Raw genomic sequence first — 17,251 nt, 5'->3', positions numbered from 1 at the left:
ATTTCTACACTTGTATGAAAATGGGCAAATATTTAGGGACAGAAGAAGGATTTTGTGCCTGTGAATTATACTAATGTGGGAAAGAAAAAGGTGTAAATGCAGGTGATCCGTGAGAATAGAATTTTTGTGAACAGACCCAGACAAATGAGGCGTAAGCCCTCCTGACAAAACGTTGCCATTTGTTTGCTGGTAGGTCCATGATGCTTATTTTAGACAGAGAAATTGCTTGAAAATAAAAGGACACTGCTTAGATAGGGAACTCTGATGTGACTGTGACTCAGTGAAATCGATTGAACTAGGAGACAAGAAAATAAGCCTGTGCGGTGCTGTGATTTCCACACCATGCAGAGAGCACAGGGCCTCCAGTGGGAAGTACAGCTCCCCAGACATGTGGGTTTAATATCTGTAGGGTATGCAGTGATCACTGCTGTGCAGCAGGCATTCATCTCTCCTTTTCTTGCATACAGTCAGAGCTTGACAGGTAAGAGGAGTGGTTCTGCACAGTGTACAGTGTCCAGGGAGGCGTGCAGCAAAGTTGCCTGCAAACATCTTGCTCGGAAGTGGTGCAGATCAGCACACGCTCATATCTCTGTGGGTTTTATTTGCAGATCCCCTGCAGGCAAAGTTTGCTTAACTAGTTGAACTGGCTCTTTCTGTCTTGTTTTTTTGGCAAACTAAGAATTTCCTTCCTGATAAAAACGGACGGCGGGCGCCCCGATTGGGTGCCGTGTTGGAGAGGATGTGACATCAGGCACATCTCTCGCTTTGCCGGATCGCTGGCTGCCTACCAGGGCAGCCAGGGAGCTGCTTCGTTAAATCCCAACCCAGGTACTCGAGTTTCTGCACAAAGTGCTGCCGGCACCACGTACTGGTCTGTTTCAAGATCTGTTTGTCTCGTGCATGCAGAGTCTGCTTAATAGATCACTCCCACCACTGGCAGCTTGCCGGGGACGATGGAATTTGAACTCTTGAGACCGACCACGAAGTGAAAAAACAGAAATTGGACACACGGGGCTGAGATGGATGATGAGGTAGCAAATCAAAAAGGCAGCAAACTGCAAGGAGCCAGAGGCCAGGCATCTGCAATGTCTCTATCAAACCCACTGATGAGGGGTAAGTAATGCTCCTGCCTTGCCACAAGACTTCACCTCTGCCAGTGGCAGCAAAGGATTGGGTCAGGCTACAGTGGTGTGTTGCTCCTGATGTTCTGCTTCCAGGGCAGGTCCAAAGTCAGTCCTACTGTATGTCCCCATGTCTCCTTACTTCAGATGGGATTTTAATAAGCTATTCCTATTTGACACTGTATTTTTGGTGAGTTTTAGTGTATCACAGGAAAAAAAAAGGTATGATTCTGTACCACAGTTTGTACAAGTGGAAACAAATGCAACACTTAAACCATAGCACACTGAAAAAGAAGTTGCAATGTGGCAGCTCAGCATCGACTCAATTTCCCTTGTTTGTTTTTTTTTCCTCTCTTTTCATTCCCTTCCTCATTCCTTTCCTTTCTCCTTTCTCCTTTTATCTTTCTTCTTTTTTTTATTTATCCTTTTTTTTTTCCTTTTTTCTTTGACTTTTTTTTTTTGTCCTTTTTTTTGCTTTGCTTGTTTGGTTTGGGGAATTTATTTTTTTTTTCTATTTTTCTACTGTATTTTTCTTTTCCTTTCCCTTTATCCTTTATCATTTGTCCTTTTCCTTTTTTTCTTTCAGATGAGCAGACCTAAGTAATGTTCCTCAGGCTGAACCATTAGCCCTAGCAGGCTCTTCTGCAATGGCCAGGGCATTGTGGTCAGTTGTGACCAATGCGGTTGTGGTCATCAGTGAAGAGTTATTTAGACGAATGGCCTCACTTTGATCATTGTTCTGTTGTCTGGCCCAGAGCCATTGAAAATATGACATGATGGCAAAAGACAAGTAATTTAAATTCACGTAACAGTTTAGCTGGATGTGTTCCCTGTAGTTCTGTTATCTGAGAAGCTGTTCGTTCAGCTCATGGTGAGTGCAGAGGGAATGAGGTAATTAAGATAATGTGACTTTACACTCACTCCTTTACTGGGCTATTCAGGATGCTTCCATTCACACCTCGTAGAAAATTAAAACCCTAAAACCACAATGCAAAGATGGTCAGTGTATCTGCTGTGTAGTCTGCCTTTCCTCATGCGTGTCACTTACGTACATCCTGAGGCTGGGGTGGGAGCTAGGTTATTAACAATATGAATCGAACCATGTCCACACTGGAGATGAGCTCCAGCAAAATGGAGGCTGAGAGAAAGGGAGCCCACATGCCGCACTTTTCCACATAGATCATTTGGTCCTTTGAAAATCAGAGTTCGTTCTATTCCTCTTGTGCCTGCCTGTTCCTTACCAGAGTCAATAAGCTCTGCTAGAAACTCACAGCAGGAATGTATTTGTCTCAGGCTACATATATCATAAACTTTAGAGAAAGCCTTAGAATATGAAGAATACCATTTGTAATACTGTTATATATAATGCCATAGGCATATGTATATGCAAATACATATGCAAGAGCATACCTCTGCCAAAATGATTTCAAAGCCCCTTGCAAGCTCCACTGTGCATGACCGCTATGGAAGGAAACTAGCCTGGGGACAGGCATGGAGTGTCAACACCCTCCACCTGATCAGAGTCTGGAAAAACATACTTTCAACCATCGCCACAAAAATGAGTGCTCTGTTGTCCACACAGGGTGGTCAGGGTTCGCATGTTTGTGTGGCTATTGTTACAAGGATCCCTCTGTGTACTGAGCCCTGCCAGCATTCACATGTCCAAGTGATGGCAGTGCCATTAAACAAGAGGTTTAATGGGCTTGCTGGGATTTCCAGTAGCAAAAGGGGAGCTAAGGTGACCCAATGCCACTGAAACAGTGGGTTTTGCATGTCTAGATGCTGAAGCTATTGAGGCCTGACTCAACTTGCCTGTGGACTAAGGTGTGGGTAAACTTAAAATTGGGATAAATGGTCTCATTCCTCTGTGAAAGAACAGTTGTACATGTTTTTGGCAATGAGAAATCCTTGTTCCTGTGGTAATACACAGCTGTGCCACCCACATACACTGGCCTTTCTACTCCTTAGGCAGCTCTGCTGGGCAAAGTTTTTTGAGGACTCTCCAAAAAGTCACTATTTCACGATTAAAAGTCCATGGCATTAAAAGTCCATGGCATTTTCTTAGGCTCTAATCAAAATGATATGAATATGGATCATTTGTATTACTGACAGTTTGCCTCTTGTGCTATGCAGAAGGGAGTGAGACCCCACCATCTACTTCAGCCTTCCTCCTCCTCCAGCCAAGGAACATCAGTTCCAGCCTGGAGCAAGCAGAAAATAGAAACTTTGTGGTTTGCTGGAGGGCGATGCCTTGGGTGCAGGAACTGAGGAAGCTTTCCTTCCCCTGCAGGGAGGTTGCCTCCCCAGTGTTGCTTCAGGGTGGAGTGCTTGCTGCAAATGGAGTTAGGGCAGGAGAGATGGCAGCTTGGGGCCATGATGTTCATGACAGCAGATTTAGCAGATTTGTAAGTATGCCATGGCAGTTAGTCATCAGAGAGGTTTTTCAACCCCTTCTTCCTAATGTATCCAAGGCTGGTGTGAAGCTACCATAGCCCTCCACTTCCATTTAGGATGAAAGTTCCTTTCAGTCCAGAATTCCCAGCTGGATTACTGCATGTTGGTACATGCCTCTTTTTATTTTTCACCGACATTTATTTTTGATGAATATGTGGTCAGTCTTTAGTATCGTTGTTAAGACTTGGCAAAATCACAAGCTTGTGGCCAGTCCACAGACAACTCTGGTCTGGCTCTTTTTAGAGTTTCAGTAGAAACCTGTCTTTTCTCAAGAAAGCACTGAATGGAAAAATTCTGCACATGTATGTGATGACATGACTGTGCACCTCCCTTTTTGTCACAAGACTGCTGACACAATCGTATAACAACTTAGTAGATTGCATAAAACCCCACCTGTATTTGTGTGGCCAAAAAAAGGCCAAGCTGCAGCTCAGAAAACTTGCTCTTCAATCTAGATTTTTAGAATTACTATAAACATGCTTCCCTTACAACTCATGCAGATTGAGTAATGGCATTAGTTTCTAAATGGGAAAAGCAAAAGCCTAGTTTAGCCCATCTATGAGCCATTGTTCAGAGATGGTAAGATGCAATGTGTACATGTTTGCAAAAGTGTGCTACATCAAGTAACCAAAAAATGGTGTATTGTAGTAGCAGAAATAATCCTTTCACCTATATGAACAACTCTTGGCAAGTATATTGCATGGTCATAAAAGTGTCTTGCAAGGGTAACTATGAACATATAGCAGACCTTTTGCAGCCACTATCCTGGCAGAAAAATATCCCTCTACCTCACATAGTTATGCAGGCAAAGATATTCTGTGTGTGATAAAAAACACGTTTCAGACACCACCATCCTCAGGTTGCAATTTACATACTGCAAAATTTTCCAACCACAAAACCATTGTAAGTCTCAGTATACTAGATCTTATCTTGTTTAAAGTTCATGTCGTTTACTGAGTATGCTTGAAGATGAGAGAGCAGTAATGCAACAGATGGGGACACGGCTGACACAGTTGGTTATCACCCTGTTCCAGCACACTGTATCTCTCTGGGTTACAGTGCCTCACCACCCCTACAGTGAGAATTTTTTTTAATGTACTCTCTTCCAGCTTAAAGCCATTCCCCTTTGTCCTGTTACTACATGCCCTTATAAAAAGTCCCTTTCCAGATTCCACTGAAGTTCCCCTTCTATTAATATTTCTATGTTTTATACATGCTATACCTCACTTTGTGGTTTCAACAATGCAGAGAGTACAGGTATTATTTAAAATACACCACTTCAGAGGTTAGCACCAAACACCGAAAACTGAAAGGCAAAATCTACAGCTTGTATTTTGATACCTTCCTTGTCAGGTATTGTTTGACTCCAGCCCAGCTCTGAGCAGAGGTAAATGACTGAGCATAATGTCTTCAAAATGTGGTCCTTTTGCTCTAGTTGGTTAAGTGTAATGATCTTGTGAATACGAAGGCACTGGAAGTAGTTCAATGTGAAGGCCAAGCTCAGTCAGAGCAATGCAATTTTCTGCAAATCCCTCTCTTATCTTCTGAAGGGGAGTGCAGCTGCTCAGCACCAGCACAGGATGAGTTAAAAACACACTCAGAGAGAAGCTATCCTCTTGTCTCACTCTCTCCCTATAGCTGCTCCAAGGAAAACTTGGAAGCTCAAGTAATGAAATAGAAGAAGAGAGTTTTGCTGGTGTCATGCAGTTGAAGTAAAGTATGCTGATGTGACAGTCCATGGAGTTGTTAGCCTTTTTCCTGTCTTTCTTTTTATGCAGACTTTGTTTCAGACTGGTCTCCTTTACACGATGCTTCTACCCATGGACGCCTGTTTACTCTGACGAAACTCATCAAACAGGTACCCTTTCACGGGTTGGTTTTTCCACGAGCAGTTCTTTGTCTAGTGCAAGCTCTGTACATTAAGGTGGTATACCTTGGGTCGTACTTTAATTCTGGTGCAGGTGATGCAACCCTGGTTGCTGGGGTCTCTGGGCAGCTGGAGAATTCCTTCTGCAACTCCTGCACCTTCAAGCAGTGTTTGGTGCCCTGGATGAGGAGCAGCTCCAGATCTAGGCAAGGCTCTGGCTGAGACTTCATTTCAGCTTCATACACATCTGTTTCTGAATTGCCTGAGGGTACCAGGGCCCCTGCTCCTGCTACAGCAGGGCAGGGCTGGTGAGAACCAATTCCTGAACCTCACTGCTCCATTTCTTTGAAATTCTTGGATTTAGCCTGTGGAGGAGTTGATGGGAAGGGAAGGATATTGGAGATTCTTCCAGCCTAACCTTCTGGACCATCAAGCATGCTAGAAACAAAAATTCCTGTAGAACCAAACCAATGGTTTCTAATGCAGGGGCTGGCTTTCCTTCAGTGTGCCTCACTACAAGGAGCAGAAAACACCACAAAAGCATTTCAATGTTTGATCTAGTCAAACAACCACAGCCTCAGCAGGCAGGAAGTCAGAAGGCTTGAGCAGTGATGTAAAAATGTGTCAGTCATGACCTTGCCAAGAACTCTAGTATCAACTTTTCATCATTTTGTTATTTCAGATTTTGTTATCCATAGTGTAGTAGAAAAAAATCATTCTGAGTTCCTAAAAGGATATCTGTATTGTCCCATTGGACAGTGTGCTCTGCCTACAACAGCTTTTTGCGCTGATTAGCAGTGTGTGGAAGGCTCATAGCCTCTTTCTCTACTTATTGAGATGAGTAACTCCAGGCAGTTGAGAAAGGTCTGATTACATAAAGCTTTAAGGCTAAAAAGTTGGGTTTTTTTGTTTTCTCTAGGGGGAATTTGGTAGTTGGTTGCAATGATATTTTCCATTATTTCATCAGGGAAGTGATGTGAATCTTGTTACAGCAGCTCAGGTGTCTCCACTGCATGAAGCCTGCCTAGGGGGTCATGCTGCTTGTGCCAGTGTCCTATTAAAACATGGTGCTCAGGTGAGTACATGATAGATAGACCATTATCTCTAGTGTTAATATATTTTATGATCATATTTTAATGCTAGGTGACATACTATTTCATGCCAGCGATTTACACTGTGATTTACGCTTTGTACTTAGCTCTGCTTAAGGTGCATGTTATAAACTGCCATTTTTAATAAAGTAATCCAGAAAGCACAGATATAAATAAGTTACTGCTGTTCTTTAGATGAACTTTCAGTGTTCTCATCATTTACTGAAAGAATAAGGGGAAGTTCTTCTTGCAAAGGTTTTATAATCTTGCAACAGTTAAGGATGCACAAACTAATCTCATTGGTGTTGATATGAAGAGTCTCAAGTGGAGGTGTAGGACTGTTAGGATCAACATGATAAAATGGGAAGAAAATTGAAAAAAACATGCAAGTAGAATAGTGAAATAGGCGTGTCTTATGGCCTCTACTTTTCAAGCTAATGTTGGAATTACAGTGAGTAAGAAAACTCACTGTATATTTATTACTTTTCAGTTTAAAATTAAAAAAATAAAACAAAATGAAGGTTGCACATTTTCAGCTAAAAATGCACTGTTTCAGGAGAGGGCTACAGGCAGGTGGGTTTCAGCTGAGATTACAGAAATGGGCATGCATTTAACTTTGTAACTTGGTAACTCCTGAGAGAGGCCAGAGTGGCACTGGTACAACATTCTTTTGCAGGGGGAGAGACCTGGGGGCAAATTTTCAAAAGATTTTCTTAATTATCTTTTTAATAAAAGGTTGTAATCTTTCTAACCAACAGGAACTTTTTTTTTCCCAATAAATTAAATAAAAATTGAAACCCCTGTTTTCTGTTGAGAAACTGGATAATTTTCATCTGTTTCGAAACACTGAGAAGATTAAAAAAAAACCCAAAAAAGCCTGATTGTGCTATTTTCCCTCAGGTGAATGGAGTTACTGTGGACTGGCACACTCCATTGTTCAGCGCTTGTGTCAGCGGCAGTGTGGCTTGCTTGAATTTGTTGCTGCAGCACGGAGCCAGCCTAAACCCACCCTGTGACTTGGCGTCACCTATCCATGAAGCTGCTAAGAGAGGTAATCTCAAAGGCATCACCACTCCTTTCCATGTTGCTAGAAATGTGTTGAAGTGGAAGAGAGAGATAATTTGTTTGACTTTGGTCATGTGAAATACCTTCCTAGTTGGTCTCCTCACAAGTGATACAGTTCCTCCCACTTCTGGTGCTTATCGAGGGCAGCTCAGCTCGGCTCCTGGGGCCTCCGAGTTCACAGGGTGACACCTGGAAGGGGATCATAGAATGGTTTGGGTTGGAAGGAACCTTAAAGCTCATCCAGTTCCAGCCCCCTGCCATGGGCAGGGGCACCTCCCACTAGACCAGGCTGTCCAGCCTGGCCTTGAACACTGCCAGGGATGAGGCAGCCATAGCTTCTCTGGGCAACCGGTGCCAGTGCCTCACTACCCTCACAGGGAAGAATTTCTTCCTTACATCTAATGAATTGTCCAAGTCAGTCACCTATGATGTGGACATCTGAGGGAGTTGTCTGGCTATCTTCAAAAGCACAGTGTGATTCATCTCATCTTTGGTAGACATCTGATATGAGTTGGATAAAATGTGAGGGATTTAGCCAGTTTTTGCTAACAGTGGCTTTACAGCTCCTGTTTTCCAGGTTGGAAACACTGGAGTGGAAGAAAGTGTTAAACTATTATCTCTTGACAAAACAAAACATTGAATCATTGCCAAATTACACCACTGCAATAGGGAATTTGACTTTTCCTGTATCCCTTTTAAGGTCACGTGCAATGTGTTGAACTCCTCGCATCCCATGGGGTAAATATAGACCATAACATCAAACACCTGGGTACTCCACTTTATGTAGCTTGTGAGAATCAGCAAGTGAACTGTGCCAAGAAGCTGCTTGAGTCAGGTAAAGAGAAAAATAGAGGATCTTGTATTTTTGCATCCTGCAACAACTATCTTTGGGTTTTCTATGCACTGAAGATTTAGAGAAGTTCCTGCTCTGAGACCTGAAGATGTTTAGCTCTTATTGGCAACCCTGAGTTAAATGGGGCAGCATAGTAACCAGAGTCTTCTTGACACCAGAACTCAGGTTTACAGTTCCCAACAAATGATGGGTGATCCTGGATTTCACATGGCCACTGGTGGCTGGAACAAACACCATCCTTTCCAGTGTCTGTGTGGGTGATGCCACAGTTATTTGACACGGACAGAAAAAAAACCTCTTTTTTTCTTTTCCTCCCTGTTTGCCCAACACAACTGACTCAATTATTTTTATATAGGATTTTGGAAAACATTTTACCCACCTTTTAGGTAGGTAGATAATTATTTAACACAGTGATCTTTTAGGTTTTTGGAAGAAGTAAAATACAAATTAACCTAAATGTTAAATGTTTGGCTATTATTTTCTGGTTTGTGCCATTTTGGGGTTGGGTTTTTTGTGGTTTGTTTGTTTGTTTGTTTGTGGGGTGGTTTTTTTGGTGTTTTTTTGTGTTTTTTGTTGTTGTTGGGGTTTTTTGTTTTGTTTTGTTTTGTTTTTTCAGTCTCCTATAGATGGGTGTGTACTATAAAAACATTGTGAACAGTTCAGAATTACTTCTGCAGCTCACCCTTCTTAGGGTGTTTTAGGAGCCATTAGCCAAGGATAACAGATGGGGGAGCACTCATCAGAGGTGCTTGTTTATTTCCTGCTCTACCTGCCTACTATGCCTCCAGAACTTTTTCATCCTCACATTTTTTTCCTCAACAGATACTTTGGCATTTGAAAATGCCACCAGCTTAAGCCTCCAGTACAGAGCAGGTTGAAACCCTGCACGTATTTTAATGGAATGGGGCACTGGGATGGGGAACAAAGGTGGGCCGTAGGTGGAACTGTATCTTTGTCCTGCTTCAAGATATTCATGAGCTGAACCGTGAATGAAGGACTTCATGCACAGTTCCTCTGGAATCATATTCTTAGTCACAACCCCACTCTTCCTCAACCAGTGTGAGTTGTTCGTGTGCAAACTGTAGTACCAAGCGCCAGTGTAAGGAAATCCACTTCTGGTGGATGCTAGAGCATTTATGGATTGTTCAGAGAAATAGCAGCTAGTGTGGGAAATGGAAAATGGCTACTGTACAGCCATTATTCTTTGTCATTTTTCTTTGTCATGTCTTGGTGTTCAGGAGCAAATGTGAACAGTGGCAAGGGCCTGGACTCCCCTCTGCATGCGGCTGCCAGGAATTGCAGTGTGGAGCTGGTGACACTGCTGATTGACTTTGGAGCAGACATTTGGGTGAAGAATGATGAAAGCAAGAGGCCGATGGAGCTGGTACCACCCAGCAGTCCTGTGGGGCGACTGTTCCTGCAGAAAGAAGGTGCACCTTAACACTCATTTTATTCTTTCAGTCAGGATTAGTTAAGGAAAAAACAAACTGCTGCAAAAGACTATACTGTTCCATGCTACTCACACTATAAAACTGAGAATAGCTAAGCTTATTCCATTCACTAACATATGGACACTGTGTTTTCTAGTGTAAGTGTATAGTGGAGCACTAACAGTGACAACAACCATAACTCATCTTTTGACCTCTGATCTGTGAATCTACTGCATTGGAGAGCAATCATATGGAGCTTGTAATATAATGCAAAATAGAGTTTAGGGTGAAAAAAACAAACAAAATACTCCTTAGATATTAATGGTAGCCTTTTCTGACTGCCTAAAGCACTGAAGTCAGCTGGAACCACTCAGTTCCCTTGTGTCTGAGACAGTAGACCCAGGAGTGTTATCTGGAGTGTGCTGACAAGCAGGCAGCCAATCTTCTCTGATGGGAGTTGAGACTAACTAGTGAGTGCTAGGACTCAGGTCTTTGGTTATACAGTATGCTGACAATCAGGTCTGTGCCAGGCACTTGTCTCAGAATAAATGCAAAATTGGAAACAGAAAATATTCAGTGCATAGAATCATAGAATCACAGAATGGTTTGAGTTGGAAGGGACCTTAAAGATCATCCAGTTCCAACCCCCTTGTCATGGGCAGGGACACCTTCCACTAGACCAAGTTGCACAAAGCCCTGTGCAGCCTGACCTGGAACACTGCCAGGGACTTGGAAGCCACAACTGTGATACTCATACTAAGATATCTGCATGTAATATTGAGGAAAGAAAAAAGTACGTTGAAAGACTGATCTAGTTCTTTGCTGTTTAATTGTTTGGTCATGTTCCTACGTAGGTGCAAAAGTATCTTTAAAACGAAAAAATGTGCTTTTTTGTGAGGATTAAGGAAAATTGCACAGAAATTATATAATGAATATATATTTATATATGTATATACATTTATACACTAGTCTGTTTTTACAGGTCAACATTATGTGCTGGATAATCCAACAGTATCAAACTGTAAGCTTAATGTTTAGGAAGAGCTTATTGTGTACCTGTAAAAGAAATAGTGCCAAGTAATTTTATGTTATAGATTATGAATATCTTAATGAATTACAGAGAAAAAAAATTATTTACTTTATTGTTTTTTGAGAAATTTATTGAGAAATTTATTGAGAAATAAATTGAGAAAATTTATTGAGAAAAATTAGAATAAGTTCTCTAGTGTCTACTTATTGTTGTACTTGTGTTCTCATTCAGTCAGTAAGATATATACATTACTAAATAATCTTTATTCTCATTATTTTAAACAAGCTGCTGATGGTGTGGTCCATGACTCTGTTATGCCAGTTAGATGTTGATGTGATTTGTTGTCATAAAAAATTTACACCAAGGTAAAACTGTAATAACAAAGTGATGAGTCAGGCCATGTTTGAAATAATGACAGGAACATAAGAGCATAAAAAAAACTGTGCTGTGCATGTTATGTGTGAGCAACTGGTATTTGGTTTCACAGTCTAATCTATGGTGCACAGTGGTGTTCTTTTCAGCTGAAATCCCTGCTGCAATAGACTCCCAGCTCCTGTGGCACCACGTGTGTCCTGTTTATTTGAGATAATGTTTCAGGCACACCCTATGGAGCTGGCCTGAGAACCACTGCTCAGGCTGAGCTGACAGCTAGCTAGCACAGTAAGGAACTTTTCTAACTGAAATCCAGCAATTGACATCAGAAACTATAAATGTCTGAAAGGCATTTTGCTGCTGAGTGGTGTTTTTCTGGTGTTCTCCAACATGCCCTTCTCTGAATAGGGTCATGCTTGATGGACTGCTGATGTCCAACTTCTTTTGCTGGCTGAACTGTCAGTTACAACCCATGACAGTGCTGTAACATTACTCCTCTGGTTTGACACAGAGGTTTGGAGATGTGCTGTGAGGATTAAGAGTCACCCTGCCAGCCCCACAGCCCCTCAGCTCTGGCATGAATGAGCTGCTGCTCTCCTGTCCCTGTCCCACACACAGCCCCTCTCCCCCCATGCTACAATTTCTGGGGGCAGCATCTGCAGTATGTTTCCCCCCCCAGAGATGAGTTGGTGAGTGTGCTCACCTAGTCACCCTAGGACTAGTCCAGAACAGGTGTAGTACATGTGGTGGTCTCCCTTCCCATTACTTCACCATCCTACCAGACCACCGCATACCCTGAATGCATTGGAGAGAAAGTCCTACTTGTGGGCTGGAGAACTAGCTGATGATCCAGAAATGCACTGTGTTTTTAAGGACTATGTTTGTGCTTGCTAAATATTTTCCAGTGTTTTGGTAAGTTGTTAGATTTGAAGTAATTTTTATTTATTTAATTGAAGCTTTTTAAAATGAGATGTTTACAGGCAGGGCATTTACCTGTGGGATTAGAATGGCCGAAGACATACACAGCGTGACACTACAATAGCCAATTTAACTTGTTCTATATTGGCTTGCCTTGTTTTGTACCTAGCCTTTGGGTAACTAACTCAACTCATTTGCTGACTTTAGCAGAAGGGTGCAGCTCTTCGTACAGCCCTTCTAGTACAGCAGTTTTCAGCCTTGTAGATCTGCTGGAAATGTGGTAACCTGCATGAGGGAAGTCTCAAAAATTGATTAAAGCTGTCATCTCACTACATTTTTGATGCAACCCCTGTTCTTTCCCAGTGCATTGTACTCCTCTGCTAACACTTCAGCTCCCTGGTCACTGCTATCCTAGCTGCCCAGCAGGCAGGCACGTCATGTGGTACCTAAATTGTCCTCTCCCAGCTCACCTGCCTCCCTTTTGCTTCCTACAGTGCCTTTTCTTATCTCCTCCCCACTCGCAGCACCCCACCCTTAGTCCACGCTTGCTGCTGCTGCCTCCTTGCACCCTTCTTATCTGCCCTTCTATAGCCTCTCTGACTGTCAGCCTCGAGCAAGAAGTGGGTTGCAAACTTGGATCTCACTGGAGAAGTGAGAGGGAAAGGACTTTGAAAGAAACATCAATCATCTCTTCTTAGACAACACAAACTGTTTCATGCAGCTTAAAAGGGAAAGACTGACACTGCTAATGCTAATTGTGACTGTGTAATGACAGAGAGTGACTAACTAGGGTTGAAGTGCACTGCAGGTGGGCTGATGTCCTTTGGTGGGTGCAGGTCTGGTCTTTCACTGCTGAGCATTCTGGGGCCCATGCACCCCTGGCACGAGGCAGGTTGCAGGAGGTGGGGGGAGCAGTGATGCACAGCTGATGCTTTCAGGTTAATAATTTTGGAGTGATAAAGCCACATGTGTAACTTTTTTCCTGCCTCTTTCTCCAGGGCCGCTGTCCTTGATGCAATTGTGCCGCCTGTGCATCAGGAGGTGCTTTGGACACAAGCAACATCAAAAAATAACCGGACTTCTCCTCCCAGAAGAGCTGAAACATTTCCTTCTCCACGTATAAGCCTTACATGTTTGAATTGGTGCCTTTAATAACACAGCAAGGTTTGTTGAGGAATGACTCTTTTCTGATCAGTAGCATTGCCAATGCCTGCGATGTTAATTGCTGGTCTGTAGTAAAGCCATGAAAGGCCCAAGAAGCATGGGACTGACCAACTCGCTCAGAACATGCTGTCACCACCCCTAGCAAATCTGACATTTTGGAAAAGAAGAGTTCTCCATGATTGCATGGTGAAGCTTGGAAATGTGTCTTGAGAGCCCCCTAGAAAGCATAGAAAATGAGCATAGCATTCTAAAATAGATCTCTTGATTCTCTGGCACAGGTTCAGAGAGCTCGTGGTTGACAGCCCTTTACGAATAAAACACATAGCCCAGTGCAGCACTAATGTATATACTGAAGATCCTGAGGCTAGCACTCATGTGCCTGCCATCTGCGAGTGCAGGCACACATACCCACACCACTGTATGGGCAAGGAAAGGGAACCCAACTGAATCTACTTGCAAAGCAAACAGGGCCCTCTGGCAGATGTTATTTATTTTCTATTACACTGCAGATGGAGAAGCACCAACCAGCAATCATCTGCATTTAGGCCAGAATCTGAAACACACATTTCTGCCATGACAGCAAGTAGGTCACTGCTGATGGCAGCTCCCTACAGTGCAATCATAGTGGGGGGGAAGTTTTTAATAATCCATTAAAATCACTTATTCCTGATGCTTTGAGACATAAGGGAGACACACTTCAGAACTACATATTTTCTCCTTGCAGCATATCATTTTTCAAGGGCACAAGCTATCAGTTGCAGACATTAAGTGCTCCTCCTTTCTGCCCTGAAAATTAGTGATATTTCCTAAGTATTTCTCAGCATGTGTCAGAAAAACAACAGCTTCTATTCCCTTACCCACCCAAGAAAATAGATAATTTTTCTCTTGGAGAGATGCTACTTCATTCATAGCAATTTTCATGGCAGTGGTAATAATAACACCTCTGATGTGTGGTCATAAAACAATTAAAATACTGAATTAAAGTCCGTTAAAAAGATAATGGATAATTTCTGCCCCCCAAGTAGTTGCTGAGCTGATGGCTCAGTGTGTGTGTCTCAAACAAACATGACATGTGGTTCTTATTCCACTGAGGTCACAAGAACAAATATTCCCTCCAGCTAAACTTTAACAACAGTATTTTTCTTTCCCTCCTAGAAACATGTCCTGCTGCCACAAACCAAAGTGCAGTTATGACCACTCTGTGCTCTCCTGGGTGTTCCCACGGGGGATATCATCTGCCCAATACACACAGAAGCAAGGATGCTGAAGCTTTGACTCTCCTACCCACCTCCCTGTCCCCTCTCCACCTCTGAACCATGGTGCATCTGCATCACCTGGGGACAGCAGCACACCCACCACTTCCCCTGAGGGGGTACTGCCATGTCACTCCTGTGTTAGAGGGGCAGAACATGCACTTTGATGATTTTGGAGATCTTTTTCTTTTTCACTTTGCATTAAAGACTGCTGCAAGAGTGGGCTTGGTGTGTGAAAACTGTGATGACGTTGTTAATGCCAGCAATGAGATGATATGGATTCCTCATTTCCTAAGTGAATAGCAGCCTTCAAACACACAAAGCTATTTTGATATTTATTAGTGTGCTGCTGTATGCTGTGCAGGCCTTCCTTTTGCATATGAGAAGTTAAAGAGGATGGATCAAAAGCTACCTGGGTGTTCATATTTGATATAAATTGCAATTCAAATCCTCAGATGGACATGTCTGCTGGCTATAGACATCCAGTATGATGGTTTGATTTTTCTTTTGTGCTGACCAAACACATCAAGAGTGGTTCTGTTGGTATTGTGGGACACTAAATTGTACCCTAACAGGAGAAAATTACAAACACAGTTAGGTTCATAACTCCCATTGTGACAGAGAAACCTAGAAATCCTCACTTACCTGACCATATATCACACGTAATTTGAGCCATGTAAAAATTCACTGTATGGTTTAAAATAGCCTTCTACATTTCTTCCTTCCTCCTGGGGAAGAAAAATAGACATCTGTCTTCATGAGTTGAATAAAAGCAAGGCATTTTGGGTGGAAAAGGTGGATCCTTCTTAAATCGGTATCTTGGATAAGCTGGATCTACATTGAAAATATGAATGAACCTAGTGCTTAACTTTTCAAGATTTAAGTGTAAAGAGTCCCTGCTTTGGTGACATATCTGAAAGATGAAGGTCCAACTTATTATATTTTAGATGACGAAGAACCATTTTTTAAATGTATTAGTTTTATAATTTACCTTTAAACGTGTTATTTTATAAATTTAGCCAATGGGTTTATAGGAGTAATGCTAGTATCAGGAGAAAATTCCTCTGAGAAGGTGGTGAGAACATTGCTTCTAGATTGTTTTTCTTTTGGAAATTTCATAGTGTGACTGTTTACTTGAATCCCTCTGATCAAGTGTAATTAGGATTAATTCTGTATGCTCGGCTTGTATCATCTTAGTATGTTTGCTTATTTATTTTAATATGAATTGTGATCAACACTGGCGAATTACAGCTTTATGCATCAACACTTATCCAGTTATAAACTGTAAAAGTTGTACAAGATGCAAGCTGAATAAGATCCTTAGAGGTGAGGTTTGGATTTTTCCGATATTTGAAACCATTCCAAATGTAATGCAGGACTTGAAAGATTTTCAAGAATCTATTTTACCAGATTCTTTGCTATTACTTTGTTAGCAATTTAATGGTAGTCAAGCCACAGTTGTATAGGATATTTGCTCAAAAATAAATGGTTTGTACTCTTTATTTTTGCTTTCAATTTTTAAATTGTATCACTTATTTTGTGTATTGTCTGATACTATGGAATTTTGGACCAAATTTTCATTGTTTGCAATTCTGCCTACACGTGGTTGAGTGTACAGAATAATTCCTTCAAACAGACCTATAGCAAAGATAAGGCTAATATGCAAATACTGTGCAAATCTTGCCTTTTGCTGATACTTTAAGGTAGAGTTGGACTCTTCCAACTCTTTTTCTACTCACTTGAGGGTTAGTGAAAAGGAGCTGGAGATTTCACAGAAAAGGAAATGAAAAGCTACAAATTAATGTGCCCACCATCTTCAGTTTGTTTGGGGATCTTTTACTGATTTGCATGAATTTATTTCCCCCATCTCCTCAGCAAGTGATCTGGATGCCCCTGTGTGTGCCTTCACTGGAAGTGAGCGTGTGAAAACCTTTAGGATCAGAAGTTCAAGGGGTGTCTGTCAGTATTCACGTGAAGCTGGAGAAACATGAGAGAGCAGTAATTCTCCATTAGATGCATCTCTGGGAGTCTCTGAACACAAAGACCAGCTGAAAGAGAGGGCAATAACCAGCAAGTGGCTTTATAGGATGTTTCTGTTGGATACAGAGCTGCTTATGAAAAGCGTAGAAATGAACAACCAACACCTCAACGAAAGAAGGCAACTGATTTAAACAAGAAAATTATCCTTTGATTTATTGAAAGATGTCTGGCACTACAAATCATTGCAAAATTGTCTTGGCTCTACAGTAGTTGCTAGGTGGGATCAGCCATGTCCCAAGACTCAGTTCTTATTCTGCAGTCATGTGCAGAAGTCCACAGCTGCCCTGCCCATTTCTCAACAATTCATTTCTTTCTCTTAACTGGAAACCACAGACATCCTAATCCAGTAAACATAATACGCAGCTTTAGAGCATATGCAGAGAATGTTCTCTTGCCTCTCCACTGACATGAATTCATTTCAAGGTGACTAAAGGAAATAAATTTTACTTTACTAGCTTAGCAAAACAGGACAGACCAGATGCAAAATATCCAATTAGTGGTGCTAGAAGAATGAAAAGAGTGTGCTTGTATCCCTAGATTAGGATATATGCTCATTTCCCCTCAAACTCATGCTCTTGAGAGCCACAGTTCCA

The 17,251-nt window shown here is 42.0% G+C and overlaps 2 protein-coding genes across 3 annotated transcripts in view; both read left to right on the top strand.

The window, feature by feature from the left end:
* Positions 1 to 5,434, top strand: part of ASB11 (ankyrin repeat and SOCS box containing 11) — a 32,770-nt gene extending 27,336 nt beyond the window's left edge. Inside the window, exon 9 of the transcript XR_009727079.1 lies at positions 5,354 to 5,434. The gene's annotated coding sequence lies outside the window, so the exon portion shown is untranslated. The remainder of the gene's footprint in view (positions 1 to 5,353) is intronic.
* ASB9 (ankyrin repeat and SOCS box containing 9) lies at positions 292 to 15,458 on the top strand. 2 transcript variants are annotated; one of them, XM_061364477.1, is made up of 8 exons: positions 292 to 1,113; positions 5,354 to 5,433; positions 6,410 to 6,517; positions 7,434 to 7,584; positions 8,299 to 8,433; positions 9,690 to 9,881; positions 13,200 to 13,365; positions 14,521 to 15,458. In XM_061364477.1, exons 1-7 carry the CDS (start codon positions 1,020 to 1,022, stop codon positions 13,322 to 13,324), a joined length of 885 nt encoding a protein of 294 aa, XP_061220461.1. In that variant the 5' UTR covers positions 292 to 1,019; the 3' UTR covers positions 13,325 to 13,365; positions 14,521 to 15,458. The 2 variants fall into 2 exon arrangements, with proteins under 2 accessions (XP_061220461.1, XP_061220463.1); XM_061364479.1 differs by having other exon boundaries at positions 7,434 to 7,589; positions 8,304 to 8,433.
* Positions 15,459 to 17,251: the final 1,793 nt, after the last annotated feature.

Source organism: Neopsephotus bourkii, unplaced genomic scaffold, assembly GCF_033783945.1.
Source record: "Neopsephotus bourkii isolate Nb327-2 ecotype Australia unplaced genomic scaffold, CSIRO-AGI_Nbou_v1 NB_1234, whole genome shotgun sequence".
Classification (NCBI taxonomy): Eukaryota; Metazoa; Chordata; class Aves; order Psittaciformes; family Psittacidae; genus Neopsephotus; species Neopsephotus bourkii.
This window is presented reverse-complemented; position numbering and strand designations above follow the sequence as displayed.

What these genes read in the sequence shown, in the direction of transcription:
- ASB9 (XM_061364477.1), top strand. Translation starts at nt 1,020, where the DNA reads ATGGATGATGAGGTAGCAAATCAAAAAGGCAGCAAACTGCAAGGAGCC. An exon ending in ATCAAACCCACTGATGAGGG is followed by an intron (nt 1,114 to 5,353) that starts GTAAGTAATGCT and finishes CTTTTTATGCAG; the next exon opens with ACTTTGTTTCAGACTGGTCT. An exon ending in TGACGAAACTCATCAAACAG is followed by an intron (nt 5,434 to 6,409) that starts GTACCCTTTCAC and finishes TTATTTCATCAG; the next exon opens with GGAAGTGATGTGAATCTTGT.